Source organism: Micropterus salmoides, unplaced genomic scaffold (genome assembly GCF_014851395.1).
Source record: "Micropterus salmoides isolate LMB-PRFRI ecotype aquatic unplaced genomic scaffold, ASM1485139v1 Ms_hic_scaffold_11, whole genome shotgun sequence".
NCBI lineage: Eukaryota > Metazoa > Chordata > Actinopteri > Centrarchiformes > Centrarchidae > Micropterus > Micropterus salmoides.
The window spans coordinates 10,038,279-10,056,786 of record NW_024040152.1 but is presented as its reverse complement, the minus strand read 5'-3'; the positions used below and the strand labels follow the sequence as shown (position 1 = coordinate 10,056,786).

The 18,508-nt window shown below is 41.5% G+C and overlaps 1 protein-coding gene across 1 annotated transcript in view; it reads right to left on the bottom strand.

The window, feature by feature from the left end:
• iglon5 (IgLON family member 5) overlaps nt 1-18,508 on the bottom strand; it is a 107,063-nt gene continuing 88,555 nt past the window's right edge. Inside the window, 7 exon segments of the mRNA XM_038710827.1 lie at nt 1-7,174; nt 7,177-7,242; nt 8,488-8,639; nt 9,750-9,870; nt 10,130-10,261; nt 15,902-16,021; nt 17,703-17,935. Coding sequence (XP_038566755.1) covers nt 7,140-7,174; nt 7,177-7,242; nt 8,488-8,639; nt 9,750-9,870; nt 10,130-10,261; nt 15,902-16,021; nt 17,703-17,935 — 859 coding nt within the window. The 3' untranslated portion in view covers nt 1-7,139.

The window sequence follows — 18,508 nt, the reverse complement described above, 5'->3', positions numbered from 1 at the left end:
TTAAAAACAAAACTGATATTTATTTTTTTTTGTCTCCCTCAACACTTGATATGATTTTTAACTCCACTTGATGGATTTTGAAAAAAAAAAAGACACACCCACGAAATAAAAGTAAAAGAAGACAAGTTCAACAGCTAAACAAATAAAAAAGAAGTACAATCATCGCTTCACAGCACTGGACATCTGTCGGGTGTTAGAAAAATGTTGTCGTTGTTTTTACAGTGATGAGATTTTGAGAAATGTAACAAATGCCCATCTGTGTTATAATGGACCAAACATGCCTGCCCTGTGCAGCTCAGAGAATACACACACACACACACACACACACACACACACACACACACACACACACACACACACACACACACACACACACACACACACATAGATGTACCTGTTAGATGCTAGATGCTAAGCCCTCCTGAGTACAGAGGGTGGGAGGGCAGAACTTTTTATGGGTTGTCTTCACACAAAAAGAAAAGGAGGACAGGAAGAACAAAAGAAACTATATGTGTGTGTGTGTGTGTTGAGAGAAAGAGAGAGAGAGAGAAAGAGAGAGACAGAGAGAGAGAGAGAGAGAGAGAGAGAGAGATGGGTTTCACATTCGACACTTACCTAAGCCAGCTCATTCCCTCACTTATATACGGTGGGTTTTCTTCAGGTAAAAGTTGTTCTTAGTTTCCAAATTAGACATTTTCCATTACTCTGCAGTGAGGGTTCCTGCAGTCTGTTCACTGTTATTGCCATCTTGAGGCACCCAGCACACGACCAGCCTCTATCATACATCTTGTCATGTATCCCAGCCTCAAGCGCACCGTACACAGCATTAAGACACTCAAAGCCTACATCAGTGACTTCACCGCAGCACAGTATCCCTACACATTTCATAACTGCAATATAAATCTGCACAACAACACCAGTCTGCACTGTCACTTGAGAAAGAAATCTAAGTTTCCACTGTCAGTTCTCAGCACCACAACCAATATTTACCCCTTGGCTGATTGACAAGGAAAATGCCAGGCGTAGGCTGGTGAATCAGAGAGGCCAAGTAATGGGACTCTTTCTATGTTGGAGATGTGAGGTGGGCGACTTAATGACTAGGGGAGATGTGGTGGGCGAGATGCCTCCATTGTGTTGCTTGGTCCGTGCGAATGTTGCTCAACTGGTGGAGTAGAGCATGCTGTTAATTAGCCAGACGCTCCTGCTCTTAGAGAGGTGAGTGATTGACAAGACGCCATCTGTGGTTGCAGTGAGGAAGAGGGCGAGGCTGGCAGCTCTGTGGCCCAACATCATTGCTGCAAGCTGAGGTTTTAAATATAAGACCTAAATGAATGATATGGATAAGGTGCATAAGGATTCTATTTAACTACTCTCAGCTAATTACTAACACTAAACACTTTTTCTATCTATCTATCTATCTATCTATCTATCTATCTATCTATCTATCTATCTATCTATCTATCTATCTATCTATCTATCTATCTATCTATCTATCTATCTATCTATCTATCTATCTATCTATCTATCTATCTATCTATCTATCTATCTATCTATCTATCTATCTATCTATCTATCTATCTATCTATCTATCTATCTATCTATCTATCTATCTATCTATCGTTCGTAAGCAGAACACTAATCCTAATCTAAAATTACATCTGTCTGGTGACTTGAACAATAACTTATACCATTTCATACGCCTTAAGTGTGCTTGTGCTGTCTGTTATGGAGACTTTCCTTGTCATCCTCCCATCTAGCATTTTGTATACTAATGCACTCATTAGCTGTGGTAATGGAAAAGTACTGGGCCTTAATAGACTTGCCACATTGACTTTGCCCATGAGATCTGAATGAGCCTGTAGATAGTTGGTAAACAATGGATAATTAGGATAATATATAGGAATTAGGCGTGCTTTGCTGTAAAGTATATTAGCAGTGGATTTAGAACAATAATAATCATTCATATATAATTGTCACTCTGCGTTGCATATCCTATTGGTATACTCTGGACCTGCAACGTCTGCAAAGTTATAATCTGTTGCAAATAATTTCTTACTATTGTATCAAACACTCACACCTTATGTCTGTGTATTTTACATCCAGACATTAGTTATGGCTCTTTGAAGGGAGCCTGATCGTATGGTTGATGAGCCATTAAAAAGAACGGCTCATCGTTCTCTTTTTTTTAGGGAGCGGGGGTTACTAGGTTTATCTGAGAAATAATCACTAGGATAATGACAAGGTAAGGATTTGGATCTGCATTGTAAACATTACACAAAGTGATGCCATATCCCTCTCCTTTGTCAGTTGTTGTAAATAAAGTTGCCTTGCTTTGAATGCAATTCATGCAACACTTAATATTGGAAAACTTTTTAACTTCACCCAGCTGATGTAGCACCAGAGTATGCTGGGATAGTAATCAAGTGGACCCACTATCGCCCCGTGAGTCACAGACAGTTTGTGACTACAGTGGTAGTTGCTACTGGTACACTGTTCATGGGGAGTAGATTTAGGGCAGGCACAATGATAAAAATAACTGCTATCACCAAGTAGGACTCCAAAGAGCCGTTGAAAAGAATTGTATCGTTCTCGAACATAACATCACTACCAGACATCTGCCTCTATATACACAGTACTAATAAAATATAATGTAACACTGCAGCACCTACCAAATTGTACATTCAGTGTAAATGCCCAGGGAGCATGTATGGTTAATACTATATTATATAGAAAAACAAACAACAAATACCAGCCGTGACTGACTTGAGAAAAAACAACAACTAATTATTAATTCTTCATTCCCTGGATCTGAACTGGAGCTCTGAACACATAGTTTACTGAGCTGACATTACAGCTTGCCCAAATAGTTTCAGAGAAGGGCTTAAAATCGATGCACAATTAGGGGTGTCTTGTATCAGGCATGATGAATTATGCTCTCTGTTCTGAGGCTGGTCTATAGACACTTGATCAATTCAGCTTCTGGGGACCTGGTAAGGCAGGCCGGGGATAAATTGCTCTATTCCAAAGCCATTCAGTCAAATGTATTGATTAACCATTGCATTCTGAATTGATAGTCTGTACAGGATCTGTTCTATGTAGGGTGGGTGTTGTAAGAAAGGCTCCAACCTGAGTCTACCGCATATAGAACAAGGAAGCAGTACATTCTAACCTTACACAGGCTTTCACTTCTTTTACTATTCTATAGTCTTGGCTTTAAAGCCTCGTAATTATTTGAATATATCACTGCATTAGTTCAGAAACGATGTACCATATCTGAAGAGCACTAAAGAGCTTCATTACCTGACTCTTCTCAGGAAAGGCACTGTCCTCCGAAACGGTTTAATGTATTTCAAAGTATTTTACAAACCCTATTCCTAAAATCCATGTCATAACACCGCACTGACAAAAAAGTGCTTTTCATTTACAACTGTACAACTTAAACTCCTTTTCCAGCCACAACATGTGCACTGATTAAATCTTAGCATCAACAAAAAACAAACAAAAGTACATGTGCCATACAAAGTACAAGTGCAATACAATGCTATGTAGTCTGAACTACTACTATGCCTTGTTTTGTGAGCTCTAAAAAACAACTTCATGGCAACTTATTAACAACGGTTCTGTAAACAGATCATCATAACCTTCAGCTGCAGGAGCCAATCAACACTTTCTCATCAGGGTGCGCCAAATGTAATTAGGGGCCGAGCAAACGTCTTGTTTATATCACTGTAAACTCATTGAACCCCAGTCGGGGTGTTATTTATACACTTGAAGTAGGCCAGGCTGTGTTTGTGATCAAGGCTATGTTAATGCTATTCATATTACATAGCACAACCATAAATAGTGTGTGGTACACCTTCCCATGGGAAAGACCACAGCACCCGAGCTTGGAAATGCAATATGAGCGCCTGTCTGTCTTCTTCCCCTAAATGGAGAGTTCACTGTCTGGTTAGTGTCATCCCATCTCCCTCTGGCTCTCAGCTTTTGGATTTGCTTTGTCAGGGTATCCTCCCACAGACCCGTCGAGCTGGGTGCTCTCTGAAAAGTATCCTCATCTACCCTCCAATTGTGCACCCAGGGGATCTGCTGCCTCCTTGCCCACACCCTCTCCAGTCCTCCTCTCTCGCACCAGAAGTGTGACTCATTTACATACATCATGACTCATGAAAACATGTTCTTTTGCTGTTTGTTGGTACAAAAGCTCACATTTTGTTTATGACCACTCCATGGTTTCAAGTGATATTGCCCGAATAACCCTCCATCTGGACCCTTTACCCATAAACCTGAACACAACATACAATGTTAGCTTGTTTTTTTTTCAAAATCCACCCATACACGAACATTGACGTGCTTTTTTCAAACCCACATTGACAAACATGACAATATGTTATTTTTTGTCCATGTTATTTTTTTTGTTGATGTTTTCTGTAGTTTTTTGTTCTTTTTCTTCATCAAGGACAGTTTATGTACATACAGATGTTTCATGCCACTGACAAATCCAGTGGGATGCTGACATGGAACAGTACGTGAGAAAAAAAACAAGAAGAAAGAAAGAAAAACAACATGAAAGACTGAGAGAGTGAGGGGACGAAAACGTGAATGAGACAGAAAAAACGAAGCACTGACCAAATGACATGCTCTTGTGCTTGAAATGTAATCAGTTATTATTTTTGGAGCAACAAGATGCATGCACAAACAGTGTGTGTTCTGTCAGACATACAACCCGACTACACAGCAGAGAGACTTTTTGAGTACAACATGTAGTGTTTTAGATTAAGGGCCATTTAAACAGAGCTTCACAATCATTTCAGAGTACTGTACACAGTAAAAGTACAACAACAGACCTATTTGATATACCTTGTTAATGGAAACTTTTCAGATATTACACCTCAGCTTTAACCATATCTGACACCTCTTGCACAGTAGAGTTAGGGGTTATTGCTGGTTTGAAACAAAATCAAACATAACACATTCAGACAATTGATTCAATACTGGGTAATTCCCCTTTAAGGTCGCTGTAGTCAGGGTTCAGCCGGGGCAAACTCATCTCTCCGTGCAGGCTTGTTATGGCAAATTTGCATATAGTCGCTGCATGTGAATGGACAGTGTTTCAGCGGAGAAACTAGTGCCACCGTATTGAAATATGGGCTTACCTCCCACTGTTTGTGCTGTGCGGGGAACTGGATGGATAATTGTGCCATGGGGGTTTTGTAGTGCCCATGCCTGCATGTCGCAGGTACACATTGGAGGGAGGACTGGCGCACCAAAGCGGGGTTGTCCTTGAAGAGGATTCCTGTCAGTGGCAGGATTGAGCTTGATTTATGGGGGCCATCACTGGCTGGCAGGAGGGACAGGTGGAGCCCAGGCTCCTCCACTTAGCCAGCCACAGGTAATGGCTAATTACATCTTTATCTCCCTGCGGTCTGGATGAACAAGAACCGACTTATAGCCACAACTGACATGGATCCAAATCATTTATCTAGCTGATCGGAGAGAGACACACTATGATAAGTGAACAAATATGCTGTAAATGTGTGCATGATGCAGTTAACAGCATGACGAAAAGAGTCCAATACATAAACTGTTACAAATTATAAATTACATCATCATTCACTGCTTCTGAAATAATCCCTCAGACTGTTTCAAATGCGTTTTTAAAAAGCTTGTCATGGCAAAATAGAGCACATCACTTCGAAAACTTTACATGTTTTTTTTGTTTGTTTTTCATTGTAGTCGTTCAATGTGTGTGACTTCTCAGAGTAAAGTACAAAAATTATTTTCCCACGCACGGCTCATTACCATCAGCTTTTGTTTTTTTTCTCACATGGAATTACTATTCATTGTTATTCAAATACTTATTAACATCATCATCATCTGTACTATTATTAACACCAAAAAAGTAAAAGCAGGTAACCTTGCAGAGGAACAGACACAGTGCAGGGAGGGAGGGGAGGTAGGGTAGGGAGAATGGACTCACAACAGGAACATCTCTAACCGGTACATGCTATCAACAAGCGACAAAGAGGATGGAGCCACAGCTTTGAAACAGAAGATATTGTTGTCCCTGGACAGTCTCTTGCTGCTTCAGAAAACTGGAGCGTAGTCGAGGCTGATGTGAGATGTCGTTGGGCGCCAAGCAACTTGAGGTCGCCGACGTGGCCTCTGTACTGCATATATTTACACTGGGGAGGAAGACGGGGGTAGGGGGTGACACGGAGCAGAGAACACTATAGCGATGCGAAGGTCGACTAGACAGAGCACATTGAACAGAGGCGCAGGGTGGGGAGGCTAAAAAAGGTTTGGGTAGTGAGGGGGTCTACATGCGAAACCTTGGTATAAACCCCCCGAATTACATAAAGGGGTAGTTGAGACTGACGCCATCACCACCCACCCTTTTTTATACATTTTGACATCATTCATAGCAGCTTCACTGCTACACAGTTAAAATCAAAAAGCCATATGTGTATGTGTGTGTGTGTGTGTGTGTGTGTGTGCGTGTGTGTGTGTGATCAAAGAGTGACACTTCACATGGCCACCAATTGGACAATTTTCAAAAGGTCACATGACCGTCAATGCCACATTATAACTATAGTTTCCATAAATATCCACCATAATATTGTGATCTTATCTATCATTTTCATAAGGCAAACATTGTAGGTCAGTCATTAGTCTATGTAGTATATTACATAAATGATCATCCAGTTGTTAGATTATCTATTTTCTCATTGATCACTGACACAATAATCTTTAATGTACACTCTATCAATATTAGCCCAATGGTAATAATGAGGGGAAAACAAGGTGAAGAGGGAAGTACCAAGTCAGACTGCATCATCTGCAAGGTATTCTGGGAGACAGACTGTGTGTAAGAGAGGAAGGAAGAGTTGATGACAATGATTTGACCTCGAAATTGAATTGAGGGTGCTGGGGTTTTGGGGGGTGGGGTGTGATGTGGCTGTGGGTTTTATGCAATGATTCAATGGCTCCTGGATTAATGCATATTCTTTTTGTTCACAGTGATGGGTTTGTAATTAAAGAATTTAATTCCCTTCTTCCTTCCGTAAAGGGGAAGAGAGGGAGGGAGGGGCAGACAGGGCTTTCAGGGACGTCTAGGGACAATTCCAGGTGGAGCTCGGTCCTTACACCTTCATCAGAAGAACGGTAGAGAGGGAACCCAAAAACACAGGCTGACACTCATTCCTGCATGTAAACCGGTCCCTCGCCCCTGTATGGCCCCCGGTCCTGGATGAAAATAGAATGGCCGAAAGAAGAGAGGAGGGAGGGGAAAAAGGACAAATGTGTACAGTTAAACAAAGAATGCCACTAGACATACGGCAAATTAATTAACAAATGATTACTGTATACCATTAAAACATATTTAAAATAGTAATATGGTGTTATTTCTAACTTAACCTTCTCTCTTCCTGTTTTGTGCCATTAGCCTGTCTATTAGATTTCCAAAATGTAACCTGGTTGCTTATAATGTGACAGTGTAGAGTGGAAGCTAGTACAGGCTGCCAGTGGTCTCAGCAATGGGCTCATTGGTTGAGGGTAATTACAATAATGTGCCAATTTTGATGTGCTACTGGGTTGTTGATGTTAAAATGCTACATATAGCCCCTTTTAAAATGGTGAACAATGAGGTACAAAAGTAGGGAAACAAAATGAGGGAAAGCATATGAATAGAAATGCCACAAAAGTATCCGATTATGGTCTGATTTTCCATGCCAGGTCCAGAAGTGAAAGGGGTTTGTTGTGTTCTAATGATGGCAGGAAGAGATTAAGGAAAGAGGAGGCAGAAGGACAGATGATGGAGAGATAGCCTGACAGAAGTGGCAGCGGTGGTGGAAAAAGAGAGCAGGAAGATGTATGGGTCTGACGGGGGAGTGAGTCATTGAAGAGAGACTGGCTGAGATAATGGGTAAAGGAATGAAAGAAGAAAGGGGATAGATGAAGGACTCACTTAAGATGGTAATGCCAAATGCACTAAAAAGGGGGAGGGAGGGTGACGGGAAATGGAAGGGTAGGAAATCGCTCATTGGGGACGGTTAATGTGAATTGGGCTTGGAGTGAAATGACAACTTCTTGCATAACGGGACAGAGCAGAGCGACAGTCTGCGTGTGTGCATGCAGGAATGTGTATGAACGAGAGATGGAGGGTGAGAGCGTGAACGAATGAGAGAGAGAGACGGTAATATAGGCAAGCAAAGCTTTAATGGGGCGGAGAATAACAAAAATGGGGAGAAGGAGGGAGAAGAGGGCTGAGAAAATGCTGTGCTGTGTGCAGAGCAAAAATGAGCAGAGGCAAAGAGGGAAAAACAGTGTGTCAATGCATATGTAGAGTTTGAGGTACAGTGTCACGTCTGTTCAAACTCTCGCACGTAAATGTGAGCTTACTTATATTTGTGAAAGTTTGGGTTTTGCATTCATGTGTACACCGTGCCATTGTGAGCATGCACGTGCATGTAGTTCTGTGTGATAACTTACGAAACAGCAGCATGCTGGCGTTGGAAGCCCCCAGACGGTTTGAGGCAAAGCAGGTGTAGTTCCCAAAGTGTTTCTCTGTCACGTTGGTGAACAGCAACAGCGAGCGCGTCCTCTCGTTTTTGATCCTCAGGGTGTTGTCACTCTCTACTGGCCTGGGTGGTGGTGGTGGGGGAGCCAAAGCGAAGGAAGGAAACAGGAAGAAAAAGCGTGTGACAGAAAAAGAGAGATAACACAACATAACATCACACCTTGTGACTCAGCCCACATAAGAGGCTTTTTTCTCCATCTCTCTAGAGACAACCAAGCAACACAGTCCCCCTCCACACATCGGCTCTGTCTTACCTTATACTAATAGTGAAATCTAACAGTCCATAAATAACAGAGACCTCCTGCTGGGGCCTATTATACTCTATTAACAGCTCTTTCTGGACTGTAAAGGCTTATCTTGCTCTGCCTGATGCCAAATCAACCTAACTCTTAAAACGCTCTCTGGGACCTTTTACAATCTTAGTTGGACAGCTTATGTATCTAATATATCTCCAGAGATGGCAAAAACATACACGGTGATCTCAGACCTATACTAATGTCAAATGTTGGGCGAACGTAAGGCAGCCAAGACAAAGTCCAAAGCAAGCTGGCTAAATCTGAAAATGCTGTTTATGTGAGAAAATGACCAGCACCCTGTCCTTTGATTCTTCTTAAACAACAAAATGTTTAAGAAGAGAGACAGATACAGCTCGTTTATAGTGCGTGGTTACATCTCTGTTCAGTTTCTTCCTTTTGGATAACCTATTATATACTGTGTTTTAATATTGCCGAACTCACGATTTAACTGTTCTTATTACTTTCTGTTTCTGTTGTCAGACAACAATGTGGGTTAAAACAGTAATTAGTTTGAGGCACATAAAAGCTACATGTTAAGCTGCTTGGCCAATCAATGTCAGTGTCACAAATTTAAAATATAGGTTAATGCTGACACCTATGTGATTGGCTCTACTGACATTTAAAATGAGTGCTCACAAAATAGGTTAGTGGAAAAGTTGTCTTTTTAACTTCACTACTTCAGCCCCCAACTGTGACAATCATTGTTTCCAAACATCAGTTTTCAGCACTGAAAAGATTCATTTTGGGTGTGAGAAATATGTGCTTAGTGAGGCCCAAAGGCCATTGAGAGAGAAACATGCATTTTAAATTAAGCTGGCTTAGTGTAGTCATGGTAAAAAAACATAAAATAAAAGCACTGAACTCTTTAGTGGTCTCACCTGTGGTCATCTCTGTACCACTCAAAGGCAGCTGGTGGGACTGCCATGGCTTCACAGCGCAAGATGGCCGTCTTACCCAAATGGGCTGGCATGTTTTTCATGTCTGTGATCATGGGAGGGTCTGGCAGAGAAAACAGGGAAGGAAAGAATAGACAAAAGGAATGAGGGAATTCAGCAATTAGTACACATCTGCTTTTGCCGAGAATTTGAGTCAGGTCAGGCCAATTGCAAATAATAAAACCCCTGGAGAGAACAAAATTAAGATGTATGAATTCATACATAATAATGTATCTACAGCATTTACATATATCATTAATATGTCATTGGGCTATAACATGTGAGGTCCAGCTTGAGTTGAATTATCACAGTGAGATACTTACAGTTGACCGTGACCTTGACCTTGCGCTGATCGGGAGGAGCCACTCCGTTGTTGGTGATGCATTCGTAGTCCTCGGCCTGCTGCCTCTTGATCTCTGTGATGTCTAGGAATTCCCCTTCACTTACTAACCCATCTATTGACATAAGATGTCAAAAGTCACTATACAGTATAGCAAATGCAAGTTGACAGGCTACTTGAGATGCAGCTGCAGGCGGACCCAACTTACAGTTAACTTACATAATTTAAGAGCATATGGGAGGCAATGATGCATATTTACTTAGTATTCTGGAAAATGTATATGTATAATAATATGTATAATGTATAATATAACACATGTTAGTGATAATCTTTGTTTATGTTATGTGTGACCGAAAAGAAGAAGAAAATAAAAATAAAATTGACCGATATATGGGAATATTGGATTTTAAAATCCTCTAATATCAAAGTTGGTCCATCCATCCATGGTCAACTGCTTATCCTGCGTACAGGGTCGCGGGGTGCTGGAGCCAATCCCAGCTGACTTTGGGTGAAAGGCGGGGTACACCCTGGAGAGGTCGCCAGCCCATCGCAATATCAAAGTTGGTATCTTTCTTAAAAATCAAAACTTATATTTGAATATTTGTCTCAGGATCCAAACTAAGAGCTTCAAGCTGGTTTATTCAGTAACATAATGGGTTAAATGGTGAATGTTTGTATACATACAAAGTAAGTAAACATGATTTGACAGCAGTGACACCATTGCTTTTATAGTGTCAGGGGAAATTGTAAGCTTTGCTTCCAAGTGGTGGACACACTGGGGCTGACGGCTTCTTTGCTACATTACTAGTGAGAAGAATATTTGGCTGTTATTTGATGTTGACAAACTCCCAGGTGCTCCAAAACCAAATTAGTCAGTCTCGCACTTTCTGTCTTTTTCCTCGGGCGACAGAAAGCCATGTGAGCGAATAGATGTTGGGGGTGTTATTGGATCGACAGTAGCAGAGCGAGAAAGAGAGCAGAGAGAGAAGAATGAGAGGGAGAGTGCACCCCCTCCTCCCTCTAAGTCTTAGCAGCCAGCTGTCTCACAACCTCCAAAACCATTAGGCCTTTTTTTCTCCCCTTTACCCCATTAAAGAAGTCAGACTGTGGAACACGACATAATATATAATCTCACCACTAACAAGGAAATCCAGCTCTTAAATTGCAGCTCACTTTTCCCTTTCAAAGTCCCTCTAAACATACACACAACCACTGTCAATCAGTGGACCTTTACTTCCCCTCACAAACACACAAACGGCTCCTAAGCACTTTTGTGAGCAACGCTAACGCAAACACACACACAAAAAAGACACTAAATGCCATGATTATTCCTGTCAGAGATTAGTGCGGCGGTTCTAATTGAAGATTATACTGGAGGATTATTAGTGCGGCTACTGAGCTGGAGACGATTATTTGCAGCTGCTGCACCAGAAGCTGAGCAGCGAGCGACAACCGCAGTGATGGCTGCTTGTGCCACCCGAGCGAATGCGGGTGGGTGCCGGGTGATGAGGTGGAGTGGGTGCAATGTTATTCACTCATTCTATTAGTTTAATAAATATAGCTCTCTTGTGACATCTCTGTCTGCTGGCAGAGCACCTAACTTTGCCAGAGGGGAGAAGCTGTGGCGGTATAGAGTGGGAAAGGGGAGAAAAAGATAGAAGATCAGACAACTAACACTGGAGAAATTACACACAAAGCTGTTACAGATGACTTCCAAGAAATAAAAAGGACTTATAAAATAAAAAATGAGAGCAATCGAGCGCTAAACAGTGTATTAAAGACACAGAAGAAATTTGCAAGAGATACCGAGCAAGAGACTGAGAGATACACAGGTATAAATATACAGGAGAAAGAGAAAATAGCAACGTAAAGAGGGAAACGGAGATGTCAAGTTGGGTATTTGATGTGGTTGGTTCTTTCATGGACCTTTCATCCCCAGCACCTATGTGTGATGTAATATGACAGTGCAAAGCAACCCTTTCACACTCCCTTTCTTTCCCTCCCTCTCCATCCCCTGAGATCTCTGGACCGGCATTGCAAACCTCTCTCCACTTTGGTAGAAGATCATATCTGACTGGAGCCGGCCCCTGGAACTCCTACAATGGCCTGTAAAATACTGCTCCATCAACCACTTACGGCTTTTGAAGGAGCCTGACTCCTGACCACCAGAGATAGTTGGATTGCACCTGAGAAGAGAGGTGTATGAACAGTGTGTATGTGTGAGGGGGAGGGGGGTCAGGGGTTCTGGCTTGCCCTACAGTGAAACCGGGAGCACTTTGAGCCTGACTGGATCATCAGGGCACTTGATTTCTCGGCTCCTCTTATCCATTTCCATTACAAAAACTACCGTCAAGGCAGAGAGGTCTGATATCAGGTTAAAACAGAGAAAGACGGACAGGCTGACAGACTATAAAACCTGTCATTTGGAAGAGTAAAGGGCTGAAATGTACGTTAGTTGAGCTGAATCCATGGCCTTCTATCCACGTAGCTTATTCCACATTCCTCAGCTACATTTCCTTTGTTTCTATACGAGCCTGGCCAATACTGGGTTTTTGATGCTACCTATATATCAATATATTTTCTTATGGTCAAGAAATCCCATGAAAAGACCAAAACCAAAATTAAATCAGTCTTATCATCTGTGGAACTAACGTCAGATATATATTATTCCTCTGTGCACAGACCTCCATTGTTGTCCAAAAATATTAAAAACACATCAGTAAGCAAACTGTTGAAGTGGGTGACATATTCCTTCATTGCTGAAATGGCATGGCTGAAAATAGTTCCCAACAAATACATTAATTACTCATGTTTGAGTAACATTAGCTAAACGCTACAGTACCCATCTGTTATATTAAATTATTTGCCATTTGAAAAATAAATTCAACAGTATATTCAGGACCAGTTTTTCAAGCATACAGCATACATAGGCTTGGGGCTGAGAGCCCAAGGATAGAAAAGCTGAAGCGATGGACTAATGCATGGTTGGCTTTGTTCTTTTAATGGGATTTGTTCACAGTAACAAAAATATTAAATATTGCTAGCCTTAACCTTTAACTTAAGCACAAAACATTCCCCGTTATTAAAGAATTCTGTACTGTGTACTGAGCAGGACATTTTACAGTTGGAAAATAACCTATATATAATAAGCACTCTCAGGCAACACTGTCTCTTCACCTGTTGACATGATGCCCTCAGAATTCCCTGCTATTCATTCTCTCATCGATCCACCTCATCAACCCCACACCTCACCCGTCTGCAAGATCATCCTTGCTGCTGTAGCTGTAGTGTTCAAGCCTCTGTTCCTACCTGTTCATAAGTCCTTTCCATTTGTGTTTATTGTCTGTCTGTCTCCTTTTTGGATTTGTCTGCAGCCACTGACTGCTTGCCTGTTGCCAACCTCTGTATTCTGTTTTGAATCCTAGCTGCTTGTTGTTGAGGCGACACAATGTCACAACTCCCAAACCCCAATCAATCTAAAAAATCATGAACTCCCTGTCAAATGTATACACTCTATGCTTATCATATATCACTGAATTCTTAGTGAAAAGCACGTACCTCATCCTACCCTACACCACAAGCATCCATTCATTCATGCTAAGCCTGTGTGCCTGTGTATGTTTTAATGGATGGGGTGTCAAATGATAAGGCCCTGATGTGCTGGTGCATTTAACTGAATGAGACAGAACGCCATGTCTCTTAGTGGGTCAACTGATGGATGCCAGTGAGAGTGATGGGTGTTACAGATTGTATCTGTGCTTTGGTGAAGATGAAGGAGGTGCATGCGCACAGTGCAAAGCAGCATCACTATCTGTTTGTGAGGAAGGACTCTTGAAATTGTGAACAAGTTGCAAAAGGGTCGAAGACTTTTTGCAGGTTTCTGTTTCACCTCTGAGATGCACCTCCTTCTATCCCACTACCTCCTGATGCACACATTTTCCATCCTCACCCCACCTCTGCAGTTTCTCTATGTAGTTTCTGAGTAATGGGGACAGATGGCTGGCAGCTTCTTGCTGTTTCTTTGGGCTCGTCCACTCCCCCTCTTCTCCACCGCCCCTGGTCTCCTGAAACTGATTACTTGGTTGCAGAGACTCCCATGGAATAGCAATGCAGCCCCTATCTCTTTCTCTGCAAGCTGAGGGGTTATAGGGGGAAAGAGGGGCGAAGCAGTGTGAGATGGTGGGGGCGGTTAGAGAGGGAGGATTACTGCTGACAGTGGAGAAATGCTGTAGGCTTGCAAGTGCACAACTGCACAGAGTTTGTGACGTAAGGTTGAGTTTGCAGCAGGTGTGCGTTCATGCATCCTTTCCTTTTCTCCTCTCCTCTCCTGTCCCTGCCTGAGGTACTGTACTATAAGGTTCACAAACACTAACTGTGCAGAGAAGGACATTGTATGCACAGCAAGCTAACCCAGGGACAAACAAAGGAGAGAGAAGGAAGAACAGACCTCTGAGCAAGCTCAAAGCTGTCTGTAAGTACAGCAGTACACTATAGGTTGTGCATTTATGTGTTGATGTTGTAGTCAAGCTAAAACTCAGCCAATACTGTTGTATGGTAAAAATGCTTTAACCATGACTTTGGTGACACTGGAGCAATGCCAGCCTCACAAAGACTCCATTATTTGACAACACTTTAAAGTAAAAAAAAAAAAAATCTTTCATCTGTTATATTGCCTATGAAACTCATCTGTCACATTTAAAAGTTCAATCTAAGATATTTTGGAACTTTACAATAAACAAATGTCACAGAGCTCCTGCAGTATACAAGCAATTTATCCCAATCCATAAAGAAAATGAACAAGCAGATCGAAGTACAGTCCTATTATCCAACAAAGCACCATGTCGCACAATATAGATAATATGCTAACTTGTCTGTGACAACAAAACACCGTTTTGATATTTTGGTGCATTTTGGTTGCACACACAAAAAACAAAACAAAAACAAAATTACAGCCAACCTGACAGGAACAACAAACACTGCTTTAGAAAACTACATAACTACATACTTTTTTGCTTATATGCTAACAATTACTGTAGTAAAATGCACTTAGGAATATTGAGTCACAGCACAGTGGTATATTCAGAACACTGCAATTTTCTTTATGTGCCAAACAGATGACACAGCCCCACCATTACAATTCTAATAAAACCTAAAACCATACTATCTCTAGAGGCTACATAATGGTTATTTGCCTGACTTTGGACATTAGTGGAGACAATAATGGGACAGATAGGAAATATATGCTGCACTGATCAAATCAAATGGATTTGACTTCATATCAAGCCATGCAAACTGACCACCCTGAACTAGTTCTGATTCCACACACTGATGGATGCTAAAAATATGCTAATTTAATGCCAAAAGTGGATGTGGAAAGCGTCAGTTGACATCATGATGCCAGTTGACAGGGTGGATGAAGACAGATGCTGATAATTACAGTGGCACGGTGGGGATGATTATGTATAATGTGTGGTTATTTGAGACAAAACATTGGGACATACGGGAAAATACGGGAGTATGAATTTAAGATGGGGACAGACTATATAGCTTGGTTTAAGAATAATGACTTACTGAATGGAGGATAAAGACATGGACATGAGCTGAATGCTGATAAGCCTCTGGGATGGAGGAAAAAAAACCACTATAAAAGACAGAACATGGATATGGATGAATGTGAAGATGGGGAGATAAAGGTGAAGCTGTGAACAAGAGATCTCTGGATTTGGAGACAAGCAAACAAGAAGGGGTAGCTTACATTTCTGGTCTTTCCAGGTGACGGTGGGCTCAGGCCGACCCACTGCCAAACAGAAGAGGTTTACATTCTCTCCTTCGTTCACTGACACGTTTTTTGAGATGTTGACGATTCTGGCCGGCACTGAAAAAAAAAAGCTCATGCTATTAAAATATGACCTTAAAATCCCCTTTTAATTTAATAAATTATTGATAAGGTATGGCTTTACCGCCTATTAAGGTGTTTAGAGTATGATGCAAATCCCTGCACCTACGACCGACAGGCAATCAGCTGATTAATGATCTGTGCCCGAAAGCTTACTGAAGTGTGCAACAATAGGCTTGACCATCTACTTAAAATGCAATGAATTCTAAACAGCTACAAATGGGCATTAAAATCTCCTTCTCCTGACTAATTTGATCTTTTAAAAAAGAAGTGGTAGCCTGAATTTTTACTTTTTAAGTGAATGACCACCCATAAATACCTTTTTGCCCCCAAACTCATAAGGTGTTGGAGCACTATGCATGTAGTTAGTTTGATAACAAGATGGCCCTTGAATTTAAATGGTCCATTATCATTGTTTTTAATGAGCTTGGCCCTGAGATTGCTTTTTTTGCAAGATATCTACAGAGGATCCTATTTTTCTCTATCTAGCTGGAGTTGAATACTTGCTGCGATAAAGCACAGATTGGAGTGGTGGTGAACCTGCTCCTGCTTGATGCATTGACTTGAGGGTGTAATTATTTTCTGTGTGCGATATCAAGCTGGGGCTGAAATTGCAGGTGACTTGGAATTAGGTATATATGGTCATCTGTGCCAAGCTTTGGACCCTACAGACAAGACTGTTTGTTTGGCTGCAGTGCGATGTGAAAACTCTGTTAGTAAGCGGGTGACATTGCCTTCGCCTCCCATGAGCTGTGAGCCGGGCCCTGTGTTCATCCCAGGTGAACGGACATAATATGTCCTGTTAAAAGTTTTCAGTTTCATCCTGCTGGTGCTCTACAACTGCAATCTGCACTACATACATTACAAAGTATACATACAAATTGACACATGCAGGGGGGAAGAGGTCTGAGATCTCTTGGCAGTCCTGTGCCAATATATCGTGTCACTCAGGATCAGTCAGACTCTTACTCACTTAACTGCTGACTTGATGACTGAGCCCCAGTCGTGGTCCTGCACTGTCAGTTATTTAGTCAGGCAGTTGGACACCCCCCCTGTGTACCTCATCTCCTCCACACACATCCTCATCCATCTGATATGCCTAACACTGTTCATAAAGACAAGAAAACCGCCACATGGAACAAATGGGCTAGGAATCTAATTGGCCTTCTTATTGCAAATTACTTTCTGGTTATATGTCACCTGCACTAGACTTGCTTCACTGTAGCCAAACACATACACACACGCAGGCCAACGGAGCTTTCAAGACATAATCAAATAATTACATTCTGATATAACCATAAATATCAACCTTAAATGCTTAAACATCATAATAACATTAACTGCGAAGGTGTCTATCGTCAATCTAAGTATACATTTAAGCATTATTTAACAGAAAAGGAACACTGAAATGTAACCATAGAAAATCTTAATTGCTTCTCAAACCTCACAACCAATAGACAGCACTATGCTTGGATGAATGATGAAATGCATAATTAAGCCATTTAGTGGATGTTTTCATTCAAGGCTGCTTACAGTAACATGGGTGCACACTTTTTTTTAGTCGCAGAGGCAATCAAATCTGCAGACTCTGGATATATTATTATATTATGAGCCAACATCTATACCACACTTCCTATTCTGTCTCATCATATCTGCTGACCTTGAACAATGAGGTAGACATGGGCGATGCGGGGCTTGTTATTGGCCTGGAAGGTGCAAGTGTAGGGCCCCTCGTCGGTTACTTGCACCTTGTCAATGTGGATGGAGAAGTCGCTGTTGTTACTATTGGCCAGTGTCACACGCTTGTCCAGTGACCACTTGTCTGTCCCCGTGAACAGGATGTTAGAGCGGTTCAGCCAGGCCTTGTGGGTCACCTCCTCATCGATCCGACATCTGTGAGAGGACAGGACGTTATTAACACCTAAGAGGCTTTAAGAGAGTTTGACGTTATGGTTGATGGTAAATACTGCTGATAGGTGTTTTATCATTACATTTGCAATTGTTACAGATATATAAATGGAACAGTGTTGAACATCCATAAGCTACCAGAAGAGCATCAATGCACCTCGGAATAGATTTTAGTTTACAGATCTTTAACTCTCTTTTTGGTTTATTTACCAAAATTACTCCTTTTTGGTGTTACAACGATGGTGGGGAGCAGTGTTGAATTATGTCGCTCCAACATCTCCTGTAGGTGTTCAATTAGGTGAAAATACAGGTACTTGACAGGCCATTGCATAAGATTCCCATCATTTTCTACTAGTTAAACGCTCCAGGGGACTACACGTGCCCAGTACTGTGTGTAAGCATTTGCATTTGTTATGAATCTCCAGTAACTTTTTTGTGTTTTACTTTATTTGTCATCTGTCTGTAACCTCTTGGCAACACAGGACAAATGATTATGCACTACTCTTGTGGAGCAAAAGGCACTCAGGTGGAGCAAAATGGGTGAAGTAATAAAAGAAA